This window comes from Girardinichthys multiradiatus, chromosome 14 (genome assembly GCF_021462225.1).
Source record: "Girardinichthys multiradiatus isolate DD_20200921_A chromosome 14, DD_fGirMul_XY1, whole genome shotgun sequence".
NCBI classification, from domain to species: domain Eukaryota; kingdom Metazoa; phylum Chordata; class Actinopteri; order Cyprinodontiformes; family Goodeidae; genus Girardinichthys; species Girardinichthys multiradiatus.
The window spans coordinates 42,186,669-42,212,386 of record NC_061807.1 but is presented as its reverse complement, the minus strand read 5'-3'; the positions used below and the strand labels follow the sequence as shown (position 1 = coordinate 42,212,386).

General features: G+C 42.7%; 1 protein-coding gene across 3 annotated transcripts in view; it reads right to left on the bottom strand.

Moving 5' to 3' along the window:
- pde5ab (phosphodiesterase 5A, cGMP-specific, b) overlaps positions 1-3,550 on the bottom strand; it is a 105,652-nt gene extending 102,102 nt beyond the window's left edge. For all 3 annotated transcript variants that reach the window (XM_047384900.1, XM_047384901.1, XM_047384902.1), the window contains exon 1: positions 3,260-3,550. In XM_047384900.1, coding sequence (XP_047240856.1) covers positions 3,260-3,357 — 98 coding nt within the window. In that variant the 5' untranslated portion in view covers positions 3,358-3,550. The remainder of the gene's footprint in view (positions 1-3,259) is intronic.
- Positions 3,551-25,718: the final 22,168 nt, after the last annotated feature.

The window sequence follows — 25,718 nt, the reverse complement described above, 5'->3', positions numbered from 1 at the left end:
ATGCCAGGTTTAATATTGCAGGATTTTGTGATACAGAATCGTGTGAAATGTTCAACTTTATGTTACATTAAAAATGCATATTCAGTGGATAGACCGTTGAATTACCCAACATCCTTAAGGTAGCGTCTACAGAGGTTGCTGACCCCTGGTTAATGGCTTACTGAAGAGAGGTAAACGTTCTATCATTAAAATGTGATTTCATTGTTTTAATGTAACAAACAGGTAATAACGCATGTCATGCTGTCATCAGCCTTTCATTACGTAGTTAACAGACCTGCACATAGGAACAATTTTCTCCACCTCCGGCCTCATTCGGACTTGTTACACAAAACACTGAGGAACATCATTTACTTGATACTAAAACGCTCACATGACTTACAATAAAGAAATAAGAAGCAACACAAAATCAGAATTTCTGACATGCGCAACACTTTGGAATTTAATAGCCGACTTGGTGTTTCAACTATAAGCCAGGGTGGTGGGAACACCCTGGCTTATAGTTACAAAACTATTCAGACCTGAAACACTTTTCACATTTTAACATACTGAAACCACAAATGTTGGTGTATTTTATTGTAAATTAATGTGATGGACCAATACAAATTAGTGAATTGGATGATTATTATTTTTTTTTTACTTGCCAATGAAATGTCAAAAATCTAAAGGAGCTTCAGAGGTCCACAGTTCAGATTTGAAAATCTGTTGAAGGGCAGCTTTTAGTTTTGCACTTTACAAATCTGATCTTGATGTGTGTAATAAGAAGGCCATTGTTGTAAGAAAGCCGTAAGACGTCCAGTTTAAGTTTGGCACCAGCCACACAGGAGACCCAGCAAATGTAGATGCAGAGTTAAGTCCAAAATTATTCACATGCGTATATTTAGGTTTAAATTAATCTTTTAATCTCACCGTTTCTTCGGACTGGAAGTAATATGAACATTTTGTAGTGCCGAAGTCAAAGACCCAACTGGAATGCGACAGAGAATCTGCTGAGGGAGCTAAAGATAAGGGTGATGGTAAGGAGGCTTTCCAGCCTCAAAGACTTGAAGCTCATCACCAAAGACAAATCATTAAAATACCAGAGGAGACATGCAAAAGAGCCGCTAAGCAATTAGAAGAAGGTTTTAACTGTTGTAATGCCAATAAAGGTTTTTCCATTATTTTGAAAGCTACAAATAATAATAGACATGCTATTTCCAATAAAAGTTTATTAAATAGGATTTTTTAAATGTTTACATTTTTATCATCAATTGAAAAGTTGCCTTAGTCATTTCCAATCAGAAACAAAGTTCTTGGTTGAATTAAAATAATTTTAAGTTTCAATCCTCGCAGGAAATTAATAATATCGGTGCTTAACTGTACATGCAAAACAATACATATGGGAGGAAACTGCACATCACCCTGAACATTCCATCTATTTAGTTCTGGCAGCATCATGCTACGGTGGTTTTTACCTTTCTTTAATATACAAAGTCCTCCTGGATCAGTGTTTCTGTGTTCTTTTTCTGTCTCTCCTGTGTTCTCTCAAACCCCCAGTCGGTCGTGGCAGATAGCCACTCACACTGAGCCTGGTTCTGCTGGAGGTTTCTTCCTGTTAAAAGGGAGTTTTTCCTCTCCAATGTTGCTGCATGCATCCTCAGTGTGAGGGATTGCTGCAAAGTCACTGACAATGCAACCTGCTAGGTTTCCTTAGAAATCATTTTAACATATTTAAATAATAAACTAAACTTGACTGCATTGTTTGATAACTAGGATCAACTGGAATGGATGTACTTGACTCGGAATCTGTCTGTATGATTGGACTGAATTTACTTTTTTTGTAAATTGCTTTGAGATGATATGTGTTGTGAAATGGCCCAATGTAAATGAGCAGAGTTCAGCTGAGTTGAAACCAAATTAGATGCTTTTGTTCTGCAAGGGCAGGGACGCTCCTAATGGTTGGTGGAATACTTGATGGAGCTAAATACAGAACAATCACAGAGGAAAAGTAGAGAATGTGGAAAACTTGAGAAGGGTGGTTCTACGAAGGATTGATTCGGGGGGGTTGAACGTAAAAGCATGCATCGCTTTGTTGAAACCATTAATCATTTTCCATCACATCCACAATTATAGACTATTTTGTGTTGGTCTATCGCAAAATCTTTATAAAATACATAAGTTATTACTTATAATGTAACAAAACGTGAACTAGCTCAAATGGTATTATCAATATTGTAACACATTACATCTTTCATATAAGGTATAAACAAGTGTAGATGAATCGGGGAACCTGTTTCTGGAATCTGGAAAGCGATGTAATTACCCAATAAACAAATCCCACACAGCTCAAGTAGGAACATGCTGGTTTTCAAACCATACTGAAACTCCTCATTCCAGTACTTTCACTGCAGTGAAAGGCTCTGTTAACATGAGTGGAGTACAAGAAAGGTGATATAGGTAATATTCCTATCTCTAATCTTTGAAGTGTGCCCCAGCTAATAAAACTGGGAAGACACAACCTGGCAGCATCATATCAGAATCAGTCAGATGGACTCCTTGTGCTCCATCTCCCATGGTGCTGTCCCCCCTCTGAACAAAGCCTAATGTATGGGGGGGTGTGAATCAATATCTCTTGAAGAAATGACTTGCCAAAGCAGTGTAGAGAAGCTGTTGGTGCAAATCTCTTGGAGCTAATAAACTTTTTTCTTACTTCAACAAGCATTTTGAAGTCTACTATTGCTGGTACCTCTCCAGGATGAGTGATCTGGAGTCTATTTGTGCAAGAAATAATTGCTGATTTACCCAGCTCTCTGAAGTCAATAAGAGAGGGATGCAGCTGAAGTGCAGTACTTTCATTTATGGCATTGGCCCATATGTGCAGAGCTCGTATAATTATCACCAAGGACCGATTCAACAGTCAGCAATGAAAATAAACAGTTCCTGACAGCAGTAAAAGTTAATGATTATAGTGCTGAGGCAGCACTCGGAGGTTGATTGTGAACTGGATGGTGAAATGAAATAATGCTCAGCTGTGGAATGACAGACTGACGCCTACTACACCTGAACACAGGGTTCCACACCTCACAGAGCCAGGCTGTTTTCACTAAAGCCGATCATTCTATATAAAGGAAGGTCAAACAATTGCAAACGCAGGAGATTGAACGGACACTGATCGGCCGTGAGGCTGCAAAGCACAACATTGTGTTCACAGAGTAAAACTCTTTCTTGCGGCCACTCATATGAATTGATTCCTCCATACTGCCAACCCCTTCCGTTTGTTTACCTTGACGCCTTCTTGACAAAGTAGGAGTGGGTGAATTCCAAGTGGTCGTCAAGCCACGCTTCCATCCTTTCGTTTTCCGGGGAACAGCAGTCCTCCATGGCGCTGAAGCGACGACAGAGTCTCCTCCCGCCGAAAGCTCCGGTTTTTACTGGTGTCTTACATCTGCAAGAGCGGCTGGATGAAAGCGCGCAGAGTACCAGCTCCTCGCGGGCCGGTGGCACAGTCGTTCGCTGCGCGCGGACGATGAAGTAGGCTGGGACTGCGCGTGGCGCTTCCTAGTTGCTGAAGCGAGTCTGGGAGGACTGGAGCGCGAGAGAGAGAGGCAGAGGGCAGTAATTAGCCCTCATACATGCTCTGACTGAGGGACAGTACAAACAGCAGCCCCACAAACAAGCCTGTTAACCATCTATACTTTCAAGTATAGACAAGCAACTAAAGGCTGAAAATACATGTGGATTAGCAAATTTTAATGTCAGCATTGATAAGTAGAATGTAGAGCCAGTTTTAAGTGCTGCAACAGATTTTCTTTTTTTTGGGGGGGGGGGGGTAACGGAAAATGTCACAACTCTCTCTCTCTGTTCCTTGGCCACAGGTGTGTAACATCAAGCACCTAGACATACAGACTGCTTCTATAAACATTTGTCAGGAGCTCAGTGAATTCCCGCGTGGTACCGTAGTAGGATTTCACCTGTCCTGTCAAAGTCCTGTGTTAAAATGTAGCTAAAGAACCATGAGGACAGAGCTTTATGGAATGGGGCTGAGCAGCTGCATTCATCATCAAGTGTAATTAATACAAAGCGTCTGAGACAGGGGTGTAAAGCACACCACTGCTGGACTCTAGAGCATGTAAATGTCATTATGTTAGCAGTTAGACTCTGACAGTGAGCACAGATTAACAGTCTTTATTGAAAAGCAGTGTATGGTTTGGTTGGTCATCAGGGGGTCTGAGGTCAACCGGACTGGCCACTTCGGAAGAGAGGTGAGATGTTATTATCTTGACCGGGGATGGATGGTACGTAATGTGTGGGTAGAGATGAAGCTTTCTGTAGGAGTTGGAGTTGAAAGTTCCGGAGAGGGTGAATCTGTCCACTGAGGCTGAGTTTGGCAGGCAGTGTGATTCTGTGGAAAAAGCTGTATCTCTCTTTGTCACCTGGATCCTTTTCAGAAGGTGTTTCCAGCATGAGGGGGAGGGTGGACAGGCCGTTGAGCGAACGGAAGGGAGAATTGTTCTCAGTTTCCAGGAGTGAGGTTCCAGGAGCGAAAGGGAGACTGACAATCCGGGGTCTTTCTCTGAGGTGCTTTCAGTGAGATCCAACAGAGACACAGAGCATAGGAGGAGCCAACGCCGGAGGAAAATCATGCGAGAGGAGGAACAGAGACTCAGGTAAGACTTGGGAGCAAAAGATCAGTCAATGGGTATCTAACGCAGGCCAGATTACTACTCTGAATGAGCTAACGGTCTGACGCTTTCCTCTACTGTAGGTTCCAGCTCCTTAAAAACCCTTGTAATTAGTCCTCACGGAAGACACCTGTGGAGCTGCACCTACCAGGCACACCCTGTAGGGAGAGAGTGAAAGAGAACACAGCACTGCATGCACACACCAACCTGCGCACAGCCAGATGCAGAAGTAAAGACAAATCCTGCCTCTCTTCAAACTTCAGTCTGGGTTTGGCAGATGCCAGGAGAACTGCAATTCCCTGACTGAATTGTGTCATATATAAGGTTTGGTGGAGGGAGAATTATGACGTGGGACTGTTTAAGGTTGGCCCCTTAGTTCTAGTAAAACTCCTAATGATTCATTACAGTTGGTACAATTTCATGCTCCCAATTGTGTGGTAACAGTTGGGGACAGTACCTTCCTGTTCCAACATGGTTGAGCATCAGTGAACAAACCAAGCGCGCATGTTTGTTGTGTAAGAACTTGACTGGTCTGCACAGAACATGGGCTATACATGTAGAGGTGGTTTTTGCATGACTGGAGCTCTGGAGACCCTTCTTCAGCCCCACAATCTCCCAATGAAGCCCATTTAAAATAAAAAGCAGCAAGGTAGAGTCTGAAAGCATGTCTGTTTGTGCTAGTATATGGTTCAGCATAAACACAGAGGGAAAAATTACAGCTAAATGTTTGACAGACTTGTAAAAAACGTTAAAAAGTTGAGGGCAAAATATCTAGCCAAAGTTGTATCAGGAAAGAACTTCCTCTTTACACTCTTCTGCTACCAGCTTTTAAATACAGGCAGATTTTATCTGCAGTGCCATCAGTGCTGTTTAAAAAAGAACTACAGTATCAATTGTTTCTCATCGTTCGTTCGTTTGTTCGTTCGTCGTCTTCTGCTTATCCAGGAACGGGTCGCGGGGGCAGCAGACTCAGCAGAGACGCCCAGACGTCCCTCTCTCCAGACACCTCCTCCAGCTCCTCCAGGGGGAGCCCAAGGCGTTCCCAGGCCAGCCGAGAGACATAGTCCCTCCAGCGTGTCCTGGGCTGTCCCCTGGGCCTCCTCCCGGTGGGACGTGCCTGGAACACCTCCCGAGGAAGGCGTCCAGGAGGCATCCGGTATAGATGCCCGAGCCACCTCAACTGGCTCCTCTCGATGTGGAGGAGCAGCAGCTCTACTCCGAGCTCCTCCTGGATGGCCGAGCTCCTCACCCTATCTCTAAGGGAGTGCCCGGCCACCCTACGGAGGAAGCTCATTTCAGCCGCTTGTATCCGTGATCTCGTTCTTTCGGTCATGACCCAAAGTTCATGGCCATAGGTGAGGGTAGGAACGTAGACCGACCAGTAAATTGAGAGCTTTGCTTTTCGGCTCAGCTCTCTCTTCACCACAATGGACCGGCACAGCGCCCCCATTACTGTGGCAGCCGCACCGATCCGTCTGTCGATCTCCCGCTCCATTCTTCCCTCACTCGTGAACAAGACCCCGAGATACTTAAACTCCTCCACTTGAGGCAGGAACTCCCCTCCAACCTGAAGAGGACAAGCCACCCTTTTCCGGTCGAGTACCATGGCCTCGGACTTGGAGGAGCTGATCCTCATCCCAGCCGCTTCACACTCGGCTGCGAACCGCCACAGCGCATGCTGTAGGTCTTGGCTAGAGGGGGCCAGCAGGACCACGTCATCCGCAAAAAGAAGAGACGAAATCCACTGGTCCCCAAACCAGACCCCCTCCGGCCCTTGGCTGCGTCTAGAAATCCTGTCCATAAAAGTTATGAACAGGACCGGCGACAAAGGGCAGCCCTGCCGGAGTTCAACATGCACTGGGAACAGGTCCGACTTAGTGCCGGCAATGTGGACCAAACTCCTGCTCCGCTCGTACAGGGACCGGATGGCCCCTAATAAAGGGCCCCCGATTCCATACTCCTGGAGCACCCCCCACAGGGCATCACGAGGGACACAGTCGAATGCCTTCTCCAGGTCCACAAAACATATGTGAACCGGTTGGGCAAACTCCCATGAACCCTCGAGCACCCTGTAGAGGGTATAGAGCTGGTCCAGTGTTCCACGGCTGGGACGAAAACCACACTGTTCCTCCTGAAGCCGAGGTTCGACTATCGGTCGGACTCTCCTCTCCAATACCCTGGCGTAGGCCTTACCAGGGAGGCTGAGGAGAGTGATCCCCCTGTAGTTGGAACACACCCTCCGGTCCCCCTTCTTATAAAGGGGGACTACCACCCCAGTCTGCCAGTCCAGAGGCACTGTCCCCGACCGCCACGCAATGTTGAAGAGGCGTGTCAACCATGACAGCCCTACAACATCCAGACACTTGAGGTACTCAGGGCGGATCTCATCCACCCCCGAAGCCTTGCCACCGCGGAGCTTTTTAACCACCTCGGTGACTTCAGCCTGGGTGATGAAAGAGTCCAACCCCGAGTCCCCAGCCTCTGTTTCCACCACGGAATGCGTGATGGCAGGATTGAGGAGATCCTCGAAGTACTCCTTCCACCGCCCGATAATGTCCTCAGTCGAGGTCAGCAGTCTCCCGACCCACTATAAACAGAGTTGGCAAAGCACTGCTTCCCCCTCCTGAGGCGCCGGACGGTTTGCCAGAATCGCTTCGAGGCCAACCGGTAGTCCTTCTCCATGGCGTCACCGAACTCTTCCCAGGCCCGAGTTTTTGCCTCTGCCACAGCCCGGGCCGCAGCACGCTTGGCCTCACGGTACCCGTCAGCCGCCTCAGGAGTCCCACAAGCCAACCACAGCCGATAGGACTCCTTCTTCAGCTTAACAGCATCCCTTACTGCCGGTGTCCACCACCGGGTTCTGGAATTGCCGCCACGACAGGCACCGCAGACCTTACGGCCGCAGCTATGGGCAGCAGCATCGACAATAGATGCAGAGAACATGGTCCACTCGGACTCTATGTCTCCAACATCCCCCGGGATCTGGTCGAAGCTCTCCCGGAGGTGGGAGTTGAATACATCCCTGGCCGAGGGCTCCGCCAGGCGTTCCCAGCAGACCCTCACTATGCGCTTGGGCCTGCCAAGTCTGTCTGGCTTTCTCCTCCTCCAGCGGATCCAACTCACCACCAGGTGAGGTGATGATCAGTGGACAGCTCAGCCCCTCTCTTCACCCGAGTGCGGCCGAAGGTCTGATGATACGACAACAAAGTCGATCATCGACCTCCTGCCTAGGGTGTCCTGGTGCCAAGTGCACTGATGGACACCCTTATGTTTGAACATGGTGTTCGTTATGGACAATCCATGACTAGCACAGAAGTCCAATAACAAAACACCACTCGGATTCAGATCGGGGAGGCCATTCCTCCCGATCACGCCTCTCCAGGTGTCACTGTCGTTCCCCACGTGGGCGTTGAAGTCCCCCAGAAGAATAATGGAGTCCCCGGGAGGGGCACTATCCAGCACCCCCGACAGGGACGCCAAGAAGGCAGGGTACTCTGCACTACCACTCGGCCCGTAGGCTGAAATGATAGTCAGAGACCTCTCCCCAACCCGAAGGCGCAGGGATACAACCCTCTCATCCACTGGGGTAAACCCCAACACGAGACGGCTGAGCTGGGGGGCAACAAGCAAACCCACACCATCCCGCCGCCTCTCCCCGTGGGCCACTCCAGAGTAGAAGAGAGTCCAACCCCTCTCAAGGAGATGGGTTCCAGAGCCCACGCTGTGCGTGGAGGCGAGCCCGACTATTTCTAGTCGATATCTCTCGACAAGCACAAGCTCAGGCTCCTTCCCCCAGCGAGGTGACATTCCACGTCCCTAGAGCCAGCCTAAGCATCCGGGGATCGGGCCGCTGAGGTCTCCACCTTCGTCCGCCACCCAATCCTCTTTGCACCGGTCCCTCACGGTTCCCCCTGCAGGTGGTGGGCCCACTGGGGGATGGCCTCGCGTCTCTCGTTCGGGCTTGGCCCGGCCAGGTCCCGCGAGGAGCAACCCGGCCACCAGGCGCTCTCCGACGAGTCCCGACCCCAGGTCTGGCTCCAGGGTGGGACCCCGGCTCCGCTGTACCGGGCGACGTCACGTGCCTTGATATTTTGTTCTTCATGAGGGGTTCTTGAACCATTCTTTGTCTGACCCATCACCTAGAGCCTGTTTGCCATGGGAGACCCTACCAGGGGCATTTAGGCCCCAGACAACATAGCCTCTAGGATCATTTGAGCACTCAAACCCCTCCACCACGTTAAGGTGACGGTTCAAGGAGGGGTCATTTGAGCACTCAAACCCCTCCACCACGTTAAGGTGACGGTTCAAGGAGGGGTTGTTTCTCAAATGAAGTTAAAATACCAAGAGGATAGTTGTTGCAGCCAAATCCCATAGTGCCACTGAAGGCATAGAATGGAAAGCTAAAAGAGAAACGGTGGTGTAGAAAAGCTGCGTGAAAAAAACTGAAAAACTACACATGTCTGCAGCAACAGACATTAAGCAGCAACATGAAGTAGAAGGAGAGAGAGTGAACAGAGACTAGTAAATGGCACGGTTAGAAGTAACATTAGTAAAACGATGAGAGAAAAATAAGGTCCCAGTATTTTAGTCAGCATCCTCACTAAGCCAAAATTTGCTTTTTTTAACTTCATTGTAATTTTTTTTAAGCAATGCAAATTATTCGCTAAAACATTATTGTTCTAAAATGTATGCACATATTTACTAAAGCTACCTAAGTTTAGAAATGGACTCTGATGGGAATTTATCAAGCACTATCCTGTAACAGAGACATAAACTGTGGTTTAAATGAAGTACCTCAAGTACTGGCAATACTTTATTATTAATATTACGATAAAACAAACATGATTTCAGTGAAATCCCTGTGTGGCACTGAGTATCAGTCTTTATCAGTAATAATCTTCAATCCCATTAATTCCTTACTTGCTCTAAATGTGTCATACACATAGAACAGAATTTAAAGAATAGTCAAAACAGGCTAAAACGTGATTGTTGTTTAGCAGACGTCTTTCACTTTTATATTTATTGTGGGTATGAATTATCATATTATAAAGGTACTTTTTATCAATACCATATGTTAATGTTTATAAACAGTCTATTTAGATCAAGAGTTTTGATCAATTACTTTTCAAGTATCAGTTAAATATTTTACCATATATTCATCGGGTGTGGAAAAACTTTTTTTCTGATTTTCTCTTTTTAATAAAATTCATACAAGAAAATTATAGCTTAAAGTCAGACAGACATTTTACTCTAGACATGTTTACACCATGTGACACACCAGGTGTTTAAGGCTTATAACATTTTAAAAAGGTTTGATATAATCACAGGTGATTAAAATGTAAGCAGGCTTTCCAATTGTCTTTAAGATTATAACATTTTCAAGAAATTAACAGCTTTTGTATAGTCCCATTTGTGTCACTGCCGAATAATTATTTATTTTTTAATTGAAGCCTATTAAGTAGCTAATGATTTAATGAAAATCTTTATGCGACCAGCCTAAATAAAGAAGTTTGTAGCCATTTTTCCGAATCAATACTACACTGGAATAAGTTGATTTCATACCATCTGATGTATTTAGTGAACAGGTTTGGGGGCGAGGAGGTTGTTGCTGTTGCACCATTTAATTTACCAAGCAAGCTAGTGACAAGGCATGCAGCTGGGTTTTGAAAGAGTAATCTGGCCTTTAATGTAGTGAGCTCATTCAGTCTATGTGACCAGCTGGCCGCACAAACAACTTCAGAGAGAAATGTTTTACCAACAAATTATTCATTTTAATACCAATAATGAAAATGCAAATGGACGTCATATTGCTTACAGAGCAGAAGAAGAGATATCTGTGACTCGTGTTTTGTGCAGTCCTCCAAATCTTTAGCTTGGTCTCCATCTAACAGTTCCCTTGGTCCCACGATGTAGGCTAATTTAGGCATCAATAACTTATTATGGATAAGGTCACAAAGAAAACCTGGTGCTGAGGCAGTGGAATGCTCTGAGCGTGGCCAGATGGAGAAGAGGTAAGAGAAGAGGAGTGACAGAAGAAAGAGGAGCATCAAAAACAATCATGTGAACAAAGAACAAAATTATTTATGAAAAAACTCATAGCTATATGCCTTTTTTGCAGTGAGAGAGAGGATATTCTGATCCAGCTGGGAGCATGAAAATCAAACACGAAAATATTTGAAATACAAAAAAATCTGTTTAAGAAAGGACTGCATTAATAAGAAAAATATTGTACTAGTTTGATGTTACGCATTACTTACTTTTTTAAGTTGGGCCTATTTTATTGTGACCTCTAACTCACCCACAAACACAAACCCCTTTTGGCCTGTTTTGAGTTTTCTTTAAGTTATGCTCAATATGTGCTATTAGTGTAGAACAATCTAGTCCAGGTTTGAAGTATTGTAGTTTTTGAGTTGGAGCAGATAATCAGTTGGAAGTATCAATTGGAAGGCAACTTCAGATTCATGACCAGCGTAGACATGCTATTAATCATGCCTCTCCAATGCAAGTGATTACTCCCCTACTCATTTCCCAGCGCTGGCCGCTCAGTTACCAGTACTGGCCTATCATTAATCAGATCAGTAGCTGGCTTCAGAATGGATATAGCCTCCTGCAACAAGGAAGTAGCCACCGCTGGGTACGCAATAGTCTTAACCTTTGGTACTGATTCCATGCCATGAATGAGATTAAACATTTTTGCCCCAAGAGAAACACCAAAGTGATTGGTTTTGTCAATATCATGGTGTCTGATATCGGATCAGCATCAAAAGATGAAAAACCTCATCATACACACAGGAGATCTTGATGTTTTGAAGCAACAATCAGAAATCTTTTTTTTTTTTTTTTGCGGCACTAGAGGCCTTTATTTTTAATTTTTCAATAGTAGGCAGACAGGAAAGGGGCAAAGAGAGGGGGAGACATTCGGGAAAGGTCACCAGGTCCAGGACTTGAACCCGGGACAGTCACACCAAGGACTATAGGAGGGCCTCTGCACGTGGCTGCACGTGGTCGCACGCTTAACCCCTACACCACTAGCGCTGCGCCTGAACTGTCTGAAATCTTGAATAAGGATTTTACTCAGTTGCTGAACAAAGTTCAATATCAAGGTGCTTTTCAAAGGACCTCTGCCAACAGATCGGTGTGGCGAAGAGAAATTCAGTAGACTGTTAATGCTTAACAGATGGCTTTAAAAATGCATGTGCTGCAAAATCAGTGAAGAAGGCATCTTTTTGTGAAAGATGGATTTTGTCTCAATAAGTCTAGAGTACATCTCCCCATACTCCAACAGGATATGTGGACCCCCCCCCCCCCAGCCCCAGCAGATGACCCCAAACCTCTTTCCACACTGACACCACCCACGTCTCCCTTATCTCCACTCTGCCTAGACTCTCCTCTCTTGGATTTCACTGACAACATGAAGTACTTTGTCAAGATGAGAATGCATACTACAATGCTTACTTTGCACCTAAATCTCAGATTTCTCTCTACAAAATCCTCACTTCTACCACAGGTTGCCAGGCCCCCTACCTCCTATAGATAATCCATCTTCGCATATCAAGGCTGACAACCCTGTATGTGTTTAGGATGTTACAGCAGTGACTATTCCCAGGAAACGCTTATGCCCCCAAGAGAATGCTGCAATATCTCTGTACTAACATAACAGAAAAAAGACAGCTAATAAGGAACAGTAGACAGAAAAAAAAAAACTAAAATCTATTTCTTGTCAAGCGCAGCTTGTCATTGAAATAATACCAGCCACTAAGTTGCTTCAGTTGGCTCTACTAAACATTAGATCTTTGTCAGGAAAATCATTTTAAATCAATGACTTCATTGCTGTTCAGAATCTTGATGTTATGTTTTTAACAGAACCGTGGTTAGCGAGGCTAATATATATAGTATATATATATACATATATAGTCAACACCTCCCAATTACAAAACTCTAAGTGAAAGCAAGGAATTTAAGAAAGGATGTGATGCCATTACTGTGGCATCATATCCAGTACATGTGGGATCTGCAGAGATGACTTTCTGACTAGACCTGTATACGTTCTGTAAGGAGAAGAGGTAAGCGCCGATGATCCACTCTCCAGATCTGATTGTTTATTCCAGTCCGGTTCTGTCATGTTTTATGACTGACCATCAAGCTGATGGTGATGGTCGATCACAGGGAAAACCGAGTAATGCTGGTGCTGAAGATGACCAGTGGCTCCTGAAGCGTGTTGTACTTCTTATGAAATACAGCCTCCGCTTGGCCTTTTTCTGGACATTGTCTATGTGTGGGGACCACCTCATGTCCAGAGCGTTTCTTGGGGAAGGATAGTGTTTGAAGTGCTTTATGGGCAGTTAGAGTCCATCAAACTGGCCAATTTTTTCCCTTTTTTTCCCTGTGTCCTGTTCAGCAGAATAGCACTCAGAATTGTTGTCTGAGTTACAACTAACGCTATAATGCACTACTTGATATATATATATAAAAGACTAGAAACTGCTTTGGAATTATTTCAATTGAAATTGACACAGAGACAGAAATGAAATGGAACAAAAAGAACCAAGAAAGAGAGAGAGGTTGGGCAAAAAGGAAAAAGGGAGAGAAGGAGAAAAGAGGAGACAAAGAAGGATCAAGAGCATACAAGATAACACCCTAGAAGACTGCTTCTGCAGCTGCAGAAACGCATAAAAGCAGCATTGTTACCGATAATGCACGGTACTAATGAATGCAAGATGTTTTTAGTGGTAACTGCAGCTCAATATATAACATCTGTGTATCCGTTAACACCTGAATCCAAACACCCGTGGGTGTAAGTATGAGCACGCATGTGTATACTAGGTTTCTCCATAAAAATATGCAATAGCGAGTGTGAGGAGCCACAGGCCTGCCGCCTTGGACCCGAGACAAACATAGAGGAGTTCTGAGCCACAGACATCCAAAGACGCCCCAGAGCACGGGAACCCTAGTAGGACCACCGCCCGGACTACCACAACAACCCCAGAGAAGAGCAGAGGAGAGCCTCAGGGAAGCCACCCAGCAGCCACAGAGCAGCAGCCCTGTGGCAGGGAGTAAATAGGCCCCACATTTGATATGAAGAGTGTAATCCGTGAGACTTGTGAAAATGATATTCTACTGAGGGTCAAAAGGTACATGTATCCATACTGAAAATATCTTACAGAGTCCTGTCAGTATAGTATAGCATGTATCTAACAAATACAGCATTGTTTTATACCTCAGTACATATAGAATGTTTGTGTGTGCACAATGTAATGTTCTGTACCGGACATTTAAAAGTGACAGAGACTACATCCAGCTATCACTAAACTCTTGGGGGGACAAACGGGTCTCCTGTCCCAGGCCCAGGATATCGGGGGAGAGGGAGTGATGCAGGGGTGGCTATCCAGTGTGGAGGGGAGAGACACAATGAAGCCCACGGCTTAGCATTGAACATTGTGTGATTGCCTACTCTGTCGGTGCCGTGCAATTTGATGCTGTTGAAAGGGTCAACAGCATCAAATTCTTGGGGTTGCATATTGCAACATGACCTGGTTCACCAACATCATTGACCTCATAAAAAAACCTCAGCACCGCCTTTACCTCCTCCGGAGACTGAAAAACAAGTTGCCCCATTAATCATGACAGCATTCTTTAGAGGGACAATATAGAGCAACTTGACATATTGCATAAGTGTGGTATGATAGCTGCTCTGCTGCAGACAATAAAATCCTGCAAAGAATTGTTAGGACAACAGAAAAGATTAGGTATTCCTCCTCCTGCCCTGGGTCACATTTATAAACACCGACACATCAGAAAGGCCCATGCTGGATCCCTCTCATCCCTCCCCATACATTTTCAAGCTCCTGTCCCTGTAAGGGACTGTAGAGTATCCCGACCAAAACATCCAGACTGTGGAAAAGCTTATTTCTTCAGGCCATCAGGACAATGAACTCTCTTCACAAGCTGCCCTGCTTTCCACCTGTTAATTTTAGGTATGGATCCACATGCCCTTTTAAAATGATCTTATTTATGTTGTTTGTTTGTGTGTGTGTGTGTGTGTGTGTGTGATGTGTGTGTGTATATATGTGTCTGTGTGTTTATTTACTAAACACCAAGATCCATGGAGAATGGTATCTCACTTCTGTATTTACTGAAGGTGTATGATAGAAGTGGCAATTAATAAACTAAATGGAATGAAAGTTTGAAGAGTTTATTGCATGTACAATCCATTTCAGGTCAATTCACATCACCTCAATGAGATTTGGGCTTTGACCAGTCCATTTCTTAATTCTCAGCCAGCCCTTGGTGGATTTATTTGTATGTTCTGGGTAATGTACATGTTGCAGGGACCAGTTTTGCTTGAGCTGTCATTTTATAAATGGTCTCACAATCTCCTCAGGTCCCCTCTAATTTTGAGCTGGCCACACCCTGCTGCAGCAAAACATCACTAAACCATGACACTTTCACCTCCATGCTATGCGGGTGTCAAACATTAGCTCTCAAGAGCCGGTGTCTTGCAACTTTTTTGATTTGTCCCAACACACCTGAATCAAAAGACTGAATTACCTCCTCATACGCTCAAGTTCTACACAGTCCTGTTAATGACCTAATTTTGTGTTATGACAGAGTGACACATCTAAAAGTTGCAAGGTGCTGGCGCTCGAGGACTAGAGTTTGACAGTCGTACTGTATTTGGTGAATGTCAAATATGTTCTCTCTTCTGATACACAAATAACTCATCTGTCCAAAGAAAATTTTTCCAGAAGTGATTTTCTTTATCTAGTACTCTTTGGCAAACCTCAGTGTGGCCTTCATGTTTTTCTTAGAGAGCAAGAGTTTCCTTCTTGCACACCTGTCATTAAAGTGAATGTTGTTCACATTAATTGTACAGTAATGTACTCTTATATCTACAGTAGCAGGAGCCTGCTGTAAACCCATAACAATATATATATATTTATTTTTTGTATTTTGCACTCTGCTTTTAGGGTGACCCAACTTGGACAGCCAGACCTCAAACTGTTTCGATCTCTCATTTTTGGTATGGTTCTTGGGTAGGACTGGAAATGCAGAGAGAATAGAGGCAGACTTGATGCAAAAATAGAGAGATTTAATAAACAAAAATAACTGTAAAATCCCAAAAATCCTAAAACATGAAACGAGGAGCATGAAACAGAAATAAATCCAACAACAGAGACACAACCAGAGACAAGAAAGATGACAACAGAATAAACCAGAGGAGAATGAATGAACCAAATCAGTAAAACAAAACACATGTGGAGACAAATTAACCAGAGTGACAGCAGCTGGTAGAGAATACAGGGAGAATCATGTGGAATGGGTGGCTGAATGGAAACCAAACACACAAAGACCATAAACCAGAAAGCAGAACAACCACAAAACAGAACATAACTTAACATTAGGGTGACTAAAATATAAAGACACAAAGAAACAGAGAAAGAAAACAGGAAGTAAAGAGAACAGAAAACTGAAAGAGCCAGACTAACCAACATGAAACAGAAAACATAAGAGAAAACTGAGACACTTAGGACTGAAGATCTACATAAAAGAGAACCTAAACTATGTGAGAGAATAAACACAAAGTTCAACATATCATGACAACCATGGTGTTCAGTCTCACTTCAGCTGTCAGGAGCACCAAACTAAATGTCTAAGGTTTAAACAGGACAAACAGAATGCTGAGTTACCATCTCCTTATCATGTGCACCAAAATTACATTTTACAGGACATTTTTAAAAGAGTTTTCTTTAGTTTTTGTTTATTTCTATTAATTGAATTAATCAGTATTGGAATAATTAATATTACATATTTATCTGCTCAAACATATGAGGAAAAATCACTGGTGTCCTCATTTTTTTTTTACAGAGTGCTAGTTTGATCCTATCTGCCATCAGCAATGCTTCATTTTGAGATGCTTCAGCAAAACATTCATCTAAAATCAATAGAGAGCACTTCATGACTTCTAGTAATGTTTCTTCAGAACTTTAGAGTTTTGTCCATACTAAGGTTTACATTGTTTGTAGATAACTTGCTTAGAAACACTCTGATTTAGAGAAACAATGATTTATAAATCCTTACTGGTGAGCCTTATCATTTAAATCCATCCTCGTTTTTCAACTGTAATAAAGCCAAACTACAAGTCAAAGGGGGAGTCAGTAAGTTACTGCTGCAGCAAGAGATACACTGAGGACTAGTGAATTACAATCATTTTTGTTGGACCCCGGCCAACACCTCCTTCCTCCTAGTGGATGGAGTTTTGGCCTTGTAAAACACAACTGCCTTGTGAAAAGTTATTTCTGTAGCATTGTTTAAAAGAAAGATGTTAAATGACGTGTTGAGACTAAACACATTCAGGTCAGAAATTCTAGGGTATCAGATGTAGCTTGTTTATTCTCTGTCCTTTGAAAATGATTCCAAGCAGTATGTTGCTCCACCATTAGCAATCCATAGGGAAACATTTAAAAATGTTTCCATAGAGTTTAAAGTGTTCCCACACATTCCCCTGAGGAAAGATTTATGAAGGACAAATATGTACTATAGTTTCTGAAAGATTCTTGTCATCCGTTATATGCCGCAGTTATACAAGTCTGCTATGTGAAAGTATTTCACTGAAAAACTGCAAATTGCTTGTTGTTTACCTTGCTATGCTGGAAGATGATGTAAAGGCCATCTGGGAACTTTCAAAGAATTGCTGAATGCAGTTGAGTATTCCTGGAATAACCTCTAAAAGTTAGGAGAAAGATTTATGATTTTTACTTGAGGAAGTTATAGTTAGGTTTTTAAGGGTCCTAAATGATAGTTATGAAATGAACATAGCAAAAGTATCAATAACAGATTATATTTAAGAGGATGTTTAGCCATTTCTGTTTAAATAATTCTAATAACAAAAATAAACCTGCTACAATCTGTTGTTGTGACGCGCCCAATAGCAGGAGACGTGGCCTGTAGGTCTAGAAACATGTAATTATATAGCACAGCCAGATCCAACCAAAGGAGGGTCATCAGCACAGTAATGTAGACTACAAAAGCAGGACTGTTGGTCATTTTAAGGTGGGGGACCCTCAATGACTTTGACAGGGTATATAGTATCTCACAAACTTCAGAGGCTCTGGCAAACCAACATTTAGAACCAGCGGCAGCTTTCCAGAGGAGCTCAATCTCTTCTTCATGGGTTTTGAGGTGACTGAGGAAGACACTTGACTTACACTATCCCAGATTACCGGTTAAAGGACTTGTTAACAAATTGTTCACAGACAGATTCTGGATTTTCATCACTCCTCAGCCTAACACTGGAGTCTCCCATGGCTGTATGCTAAGCCCTGTGCTTTTCAGCTTATAAACCCGTTACTGTTTACCACCTCAAAAGTACAACACCATTATAAAGTTAGCAGATGACATCACTGTGCAATTTTATAGTGTAATTGTATGTGTATAAATTGGTTGCGTGATATCATTGTATTTTATTGCAATTTCATATAATTTTATTTTTTGAAGTGTCTCGTTTAGTTTTCCTGAGTGCTGGTGTTGTTTTAGAAAGAGTGTTTGTTGGACTGCGTGTATTTCTTTAGACATTGTACAATAACAATAAAGGAATTTGAATTCCGTGTTTGAACTTAAAAAATTATGGAGGGAGCACAACAGGACAACCTGCATGGGTAAGCCCCTTTTCCACCAAGACCTACTAAGCACATCTTGACTCGGCTCTACACGGTTATTAAGGTTTTCCATTAGTAAGAATTACTTGGTACGTACCCCACTTTTAGTACCTACTTGGCCGGGGTTCTAAGGAACCCGCGTCAGGCAAAAAAAGATCCTAGCAATTACCTGACCATCAAGGACCACGACGGCCAGTGTGGTTGGAACAGTTCATGATCATCCCTTCAGTGGTAAGCTTACTTTGAACAAACAAGGATATTCTGAAAGTAACACCATTGTCTCCTGCATGAAGAAAACAACATAGCTAGTTCAATGCTAAGTCTGTGCTCTGCTCTGATTCTTTGTTCCCTGTCTTTTAAGTATGCTGTAATTGAGTGTAGTTCAATTACATGTGTTCATATGTTTTTTATTTCCAGAATCTCTTTCTAGATGTGACCTTTGTAACTTTGTACCTTGAGTTATTTGCTCCATGTTGTAGATGAGGCTGTCTGTCCTATTTTACTTTTTGTAAATACCGTAAATTCCGGACTACAGAGCGCACCTGATTAAAAGCCGCATGCTCTAATTTTAGAAAGAAAACCGATGTTGTACTTGTACAGGCCACACCAGATTTCAAGCCGAGGGTGTCCCACGTTGTAATATGAGATATTTACACAGAAAGATATTACACATGAGGATTTTTAACTTTTAATTTAATCCGTATGGTAATATAAACAAATGCATATTGCAAATGCTTTTTTTTTTTAACAGTGGCTACTTTTAAATATATGTACGTTATCAGTAACACAAATTTAATTGCTAATGCTTTTTTACTGAACAGTGCACGAACAACATTCCAATATCTCCAAAGTGATATACACTGCAGTCTACCAGGTCAAAAGTCATTGATCGCCTTCTTCATCTTCTTCCTGCGCACTGAAACCATCAAAGTCCTGTTCTTCATTGTCTGAATTGATCAGCCTCAGGATCTCGTCACTCACTTCAGCCTCTTCGTTGACGCTCTCACTTGAGCGCACCCGGTCCCCTTAATCACACAGCAGTTCACCCGTTGGTGATTTTCCATGTTGATGAGGGTGAATACAAATGACTGATTTACAATACTAGTAATTGAATTGTGAAAGAGCTCTTGATTTATCGCACAAGTTCATTGGACCTCTTTGAACTACTCATCAATTTGATTGGTCTACTGTTACCAGGCAAAATGTTTTTGGCGGCATGAAAAAAAAACATGCATTAGCCGCACCGTTGTATAGGCAGCAGTGCTCAAAGTGTGGGAAAAAAGTAGCGGCTTATAATCCGAAATTTAAGGTAGTTTTTATTTTGTTGGAGTCCGTAATAAAAAATGGTTACCTGTGTGCTTGCATCATGATTTTCTTTTTTTACTTGAGCATACACTGGTCGAAGGATTCAGTGGTACTACTCAAGCATTTCTCATTCACATTAATGTGTATTGATGAATCATTTTTAAGAAAATAATAACTTGAATAGGTTAATTTTCTTACTGGGTTAGGTCATCAATAAAACAACTCTATTCTTGAATGTCCCAGTGCAGAAGAAACTGTACTCTTTAGTAATAAAAAAAAAGAAAACTGTACTCTTTAGTAATAGCACCTTCATATCAAGGAATTCTGTGACATACTAGCATCTGTATTTCCTGATAATGGGCCAGTGTTTAATGGAATTTAATTCCTTTTAACCAACTGTTGGGGCCCAGCCATGGGATGAAACCAGAACTGAACTGCACACAAAGAACAAAAAAGACTGTTAAAAAAAAATCGAGTCCCAGAATGCGCAGTTTTAAGTTTTATGCGCAGTCTCATGTGCAGCTCCCAAAAAGGAGGAACTTCACAACTGGAATCCTCCGTGACATCATAGAGCTACAAAACTCTGGCATGCAGTAGTGTTCTTTCTCTTAACTGCAGCCGTCCACTGTTTGCATAAGGGAGGACACGCGCATTAACATTTTTATCTCACAGTAAAAGACTACATCCTTTGAGAAACCTTGGATCCCTTCAGAGTCCACATAAAAATAAGACAGACAAAAACTTAAAACAACCCACAAAAGGCGGGTGGAGGGGGCCTTTGAAGGTGAGGAAGTACCAAAACACAAAGGAGGAGGCACAGAGAATATCTGCAGTGGAGCCCAGATGATCTGCAGTGGAGTTGTTGTTGAGGCCCTGGAGACAGAGGCAGTTTGTCCTGGAACTGGTTACGGAACTAAGAACAGAAGGCGGGAACAATGTGATGGTTGGCTGGTCTGGATAAGACAGTGGGGTGAGGGTCGCTGGTCTGGCAAAGCAGAGACACCGCACTGCCCCTTCATAGAAGCACAAGCTGGAGCTGAGGCATCCAGAAGACCCTCAGTGGAGGCAAAAGCTGGAGTTAGACTTTGAAAAGACCCTCAGTGGAAGCAGAAGCTAAGGCGTCAAGCTGACCCTTAGTAGAACTGTGGGAACGTGGCCCTTTGTTTTGCATGATTTAGTAGTTGCTGTGCATTTAGTGAGATTTCTCAGAGTTGCTGTGGTGCATGTTGATTCAGTTGTGTGATCTTTTTTTTGTGCAGGTTATTTTGTTTTGAGTCCAGGGCACTACACGCCCCGAGCAGGAGATGCCCACTTGCCAATTATCCAGGTGTTTTCTATTGATGGCAGTGGCGTGGGAGTGAAAGGGAAAATAAGAGGAGAAGGACAATGGACAAACAGCAAGGTGAGAACTGCCGTGAGCTGGCAGAGGAGACGCCACTGTGGGGAACGCTTTGAAGACCGCTTAGGATCAAGGCCCAGGAGACAAAAAGAGGACCACGCCCCCAGCGACTAACACTGTTTCTTTTTCTTAAGGTCCTTTATTGTTGTGATGCCTTTGTAGTATTTCTGCTTGTTTGGGACTATTTAAGTGAAGCAATCTTGTTGTATGGTATCGAGACCTACTCTAGTAAAATTATTGTATTTTTAATTTTTGGTATCTTTTCTTACACTGTTCTTGCACTGCTCAACCCCATGTTTCCAACTGTTAGTTGGATCCTAACCCCCTAAGTCTAGGTGGCATTGCTGAAATCTTAATTATCAGGGAACTTCATTTAGTCCATTTATTTGGATTTAGTTTCTTTCTCTTTGTTGACACCACTTGGCCACAGATGCAGGAGCTGAAGCGTCGAGCTGACCCTCAGTGTCCACATGAGATTTTGACCGAAGCTGTTTCAGTTAAAGGTGGTAAAACTAGCTATTAGGGGTAGGGTGTACTACATTTTTCCTTTAGCAACAAAACTGTGTTTTTAATATGTTTATTTCAGTTAATAAAACAAAGTTAATATTTTTGTGTTTTTCTTTGCCTGTAATTAAAACAGTTTCTTTTCCAGATATCCTATATACAAAATTGTTAGATATCAATGTCATGAACATTTCTTTTAAAAGTACTCAATATGTTATTAGGGGCTATTATGACCTATTATGACCTCTATCTATCTATTTGATGTTTTTTTTTTTTGTTGTTCTTATGTAGAATAATCAAAAACCCAATTAATAAGGAGAATGCAATGTTCTACACATTATCCTTCCCATATCAACCCTAACCCTTAATGCACTGTGGTACTGATAAACCATGTGCCATACTGCACAGCAGGGCTGCTGTTGTGGAGTAGCTTGTCCACTTTTGGCGATGTTTTGTTTGTAAATTTCAAAGTAAATTAGCTGAGTTTTCAGCCTTATGGTTCACAATGACACTATATAAATAAACTGATTTGAAACTGAGTTGATTCAGATTTCGACAGATCTGAGTTTAGCTGATGGTTTCAGCCTTTGCATGAGCAGTAAACATTTTCCAAAAGAAAGACAATGTGGGTGTCCATGTCCCAGTAAAAAAAAATACATAAATGTATTTAAAGTGAGGACGGTCTTAAAAGGCTTTCTTGGAGGTTACTGTCCAGGTGAAAAGCATGACATGACGTAGTTCTTTTTTTTTCAGATTTGATTCTAACAAATAATTTGCTTTGAAACCTAGGAGTGGCAATTTGGATGTATTAGAAATTTTTTCATATCATTGCATTTAAAAAAAAAAAAAAAACACAATTATGGCTGCTATAGTGAATGAGAAAACACCAGTAGATGTGGCAATACAGAAAATATGTATTCTCAAAGCCAGACAAATTCAGGATTTTAGTGATGAAGTCTAACAGCTTTCAACTTCTGGATCTGCATGTGCTGCACAGGTTTCCAGTGTCCTCCCAGCTGGACACTTGGGGCCCTCCTGGTGGTGTCATCTTACTAGCAGATGGTGGCTAGTCTTTCCCAGGGGGAAGTCATCCCTACTCTCTTCAAGTCTTCCACCCCCACCCTGACGCAGAAACAGCCAATCAAAGACAACAGGGTTCTTATCAGTGATGAAGGGGATGGGGGCACAGAAAGATGATGCTTCATCTTATGAAAAGTCGTCACTGTTGTCTACATTATATTTAAACCACAATGTCTGATAGCTGTTAAAACTCTAAAAAAGGTTTAGTCAGCTAAAAGGCTTTGTGCTGAGTTAGAAATGTCCAATACACCCCAATTCACCTCTTCAACAATACTGGGAAGGTGACCACCTGAATTTTCAAGGAATAGTGTCTCACAAATGTATTCACACCCCTTGAACCATCTCATATTTGCCAACCAGAAACTTCCACATAGTTCATTTTGATTTAACGTGATTTAAGTTTTTAATTTTTAATGATGGATGAAACCATGCTCAAATCTTGTGATCTTTTTATAGAGTCTCACCTAACCTTGTTTTAAACTCCACAACTTTCTCCTTGACATGTCTGCCGGGTTCCTGGGTCTTCATGATGCTGTTTGTCCTCTAATGTTCTCTAACAAACCTCTGAGGCCAGAAACAGCACAGCCGTAGTTACACTCAGATTAAAGCACACACAGCGGGACTCTATTTACTGATAAGATGATTCTCTAGGCAGTTGGTTGAACTGGATTTTCTTTCTTTCTGTATTGCATGCTGGGAGTGTGTTGGTGACGGTGAGGTTGCATGTGGTGAGTGTGACAGAGATGGAAGAATTGTCTCTAGCAGTTTCAGATCTTTTCTTTCAGGTATTGGTTTTCTAATGTTCTATTTGCACTGATTCTACATCTAGGGGTTGTTTTTGAGTTTTTTAGTGCTTACAGCGCTGTTTTTCGCGGGGATGGCGTCTTCTGGGGCGCAGCCCCTCTCTTTGAGGACTGGGATTTGGATTCAGTTTGATCTGTTAATCGCAGTTGAGACAGTTCTCCTGTCTGTTGGTGATATTGTTGGTTACATCAATTTAATTTATGCTTCGAGAATGAATAAGGGAGCCGTGATATTTTTGAAAGAGGAGCGTTTTGTGACTCAGCTGATTGTCAACGGGGTGACAGTTGGAGCTGCAACCCACCCGGGCTATTGTTTCGGGTGTACTGCCGTTCATTTCAAATGATTTGGGTGCCTGCAGGTGAGGGTGCAGCGGCCCTGGCTGCAGCCGAAGCTGCTCTGACAGCGTTTCAATTGCAGATTCCCAAACATCCAGTGGTAACTTGTAAACGCTGGAGAAAATTCATGTTTTTCTAGATGAAATGTTTGGAAAACATGTTAAAGTTCTTGATTATTTTCCGAACGCGGAAACATTTATCAAGAGCGCACTAATGGTACAGAAAATAGTAGGTGTCGAAATGCTTAGAATGCGTAGAAATAGAAAGTCTCTCTTTTTGTTTTCAGGCTGTTTTGGATAGAAATCGAGAGGGTGTTATGGAGAGAGTGTGTGCCAGACTATCCAAATGGAAATGGCTCCTGCCTCAGCTATCTTACAGGGGGAGAGTTCTGATAGTTAATAACTTGGTTGCTTCGACCCTCTGGCATAAACTGACTGTGCTAACACCATCATCTTCTCTCATACAATGTCTCCAAAAGACTAGTGGATTTCTTCTGGTCTGGACGACACTGGCTGAGAGCTGCAGCCTTGTACCTACCAGTGGAGGAGGGAGGACAAGGACTCATAGACATAAAGTCACTGATCACTGCTTTCAGACTTCAAACATTGCAGAAACTGTTATCTAGTGTTGGAGTACCATTTCTGGATACTGCGCGTCTTCTGCTAAGGAAAGCAGGACATAATGGCTATGATAAACATTTTTTTTTGCTGCGAAAATTGGACCTAACCGGACTCTCTCAATTTTTCCCAATCAGTATTAAATGCTTGGCAGATTCTCACCTTCGAGAGAAAGACTGATAGAACACCAGGTATGTGGGTTTTTGAAGAAAACTGTTTGAAAACTGTTTCTTCTCATCACATCTGCTCTCATCTGTTACGCTGTGATCTAAGATGAGAGAAGCAGGCTGTGTGAAGCTGGGTCATCTAATGAAGCTGTGTGCGTTCAGTCTCATGGACACTCTAGAGATGTGATCCAATAGAAAGAAGAGGAAAGAGGAAGCCTGTGCTTCTCTGCTAGATTCCATCAGAGCGTTTGCTGTTAACAGTACTCTGCCTGACCAATGGGATGATGAGTATATGTTTCCTTCCCTAATTGTCTCTCCTGCAGTGGATCAGTGGCAGAATGAGCCAGAAAAGCTCTTGTCTCTCCAAGATTCACTAATAGGTTGTTTTGAAGGGTTGGGGAAGAAAGTCCCAATATCTGTGTGAAGGTTCTGAATTTACGCTCTCTGGCACAATGAGGGTGTCAAGGCGGAGTGAGTTTTTTTGACACCAGCTCTACCCCAAGAGGCTGTTGGCGGTTCCTGTATAAACCCCCCATTGAGAATCGATTGGGTGACCTCCAGTGGAGGATTGTGCATGGGGCCATAGCTACAAACGGGTATCTGGCACAACTTAATCCTGACATTAGTGTTTCCTGTCATTATTTTCAGGAAGAAACTTTGTATCATATTTTTATTGAATGTTCAAGATTGAATCCTCTTTTTGTTCTTTTAGATCATCTGTTTGGTGGATTTCGAGTACAGTTTTCTAACTGTATTTTTTATTTATGGTCCATGGTACTGTGTAAGAAAGAAATCTATTCACATACTTTTAAATTTCATTTCTGGGACTGCAAAACTAGCAATATGGATGCCAAGAAAAAAAAAGTTAATGGACATCAAAAGGATGATGCTCGTGTTTTATTTCAGAGACTGGTAGTTGCTCAAGTTCGTGTGGAATTTGAGTTCTTTAAGTTGACAAAGAACATGAATGTCTTTGTAAGTGGGGTATTAATGATGTTTTGTGTACGGTGGATGAAGCATCTTTAGTTTTCGGTTTTGATTTTGTATATTTAATGTTTCTTTTTGTTTTCCTGACTGCTGGAGTGTAAAATAAAGGAATTTTTAAACTTTCTTTCTTTCTTTCTTTCTTTCTTTCCATATGGATTCAATATATGTAGTTATACATGCCGCCAGATTTTAAATTTTTTTTAAAAG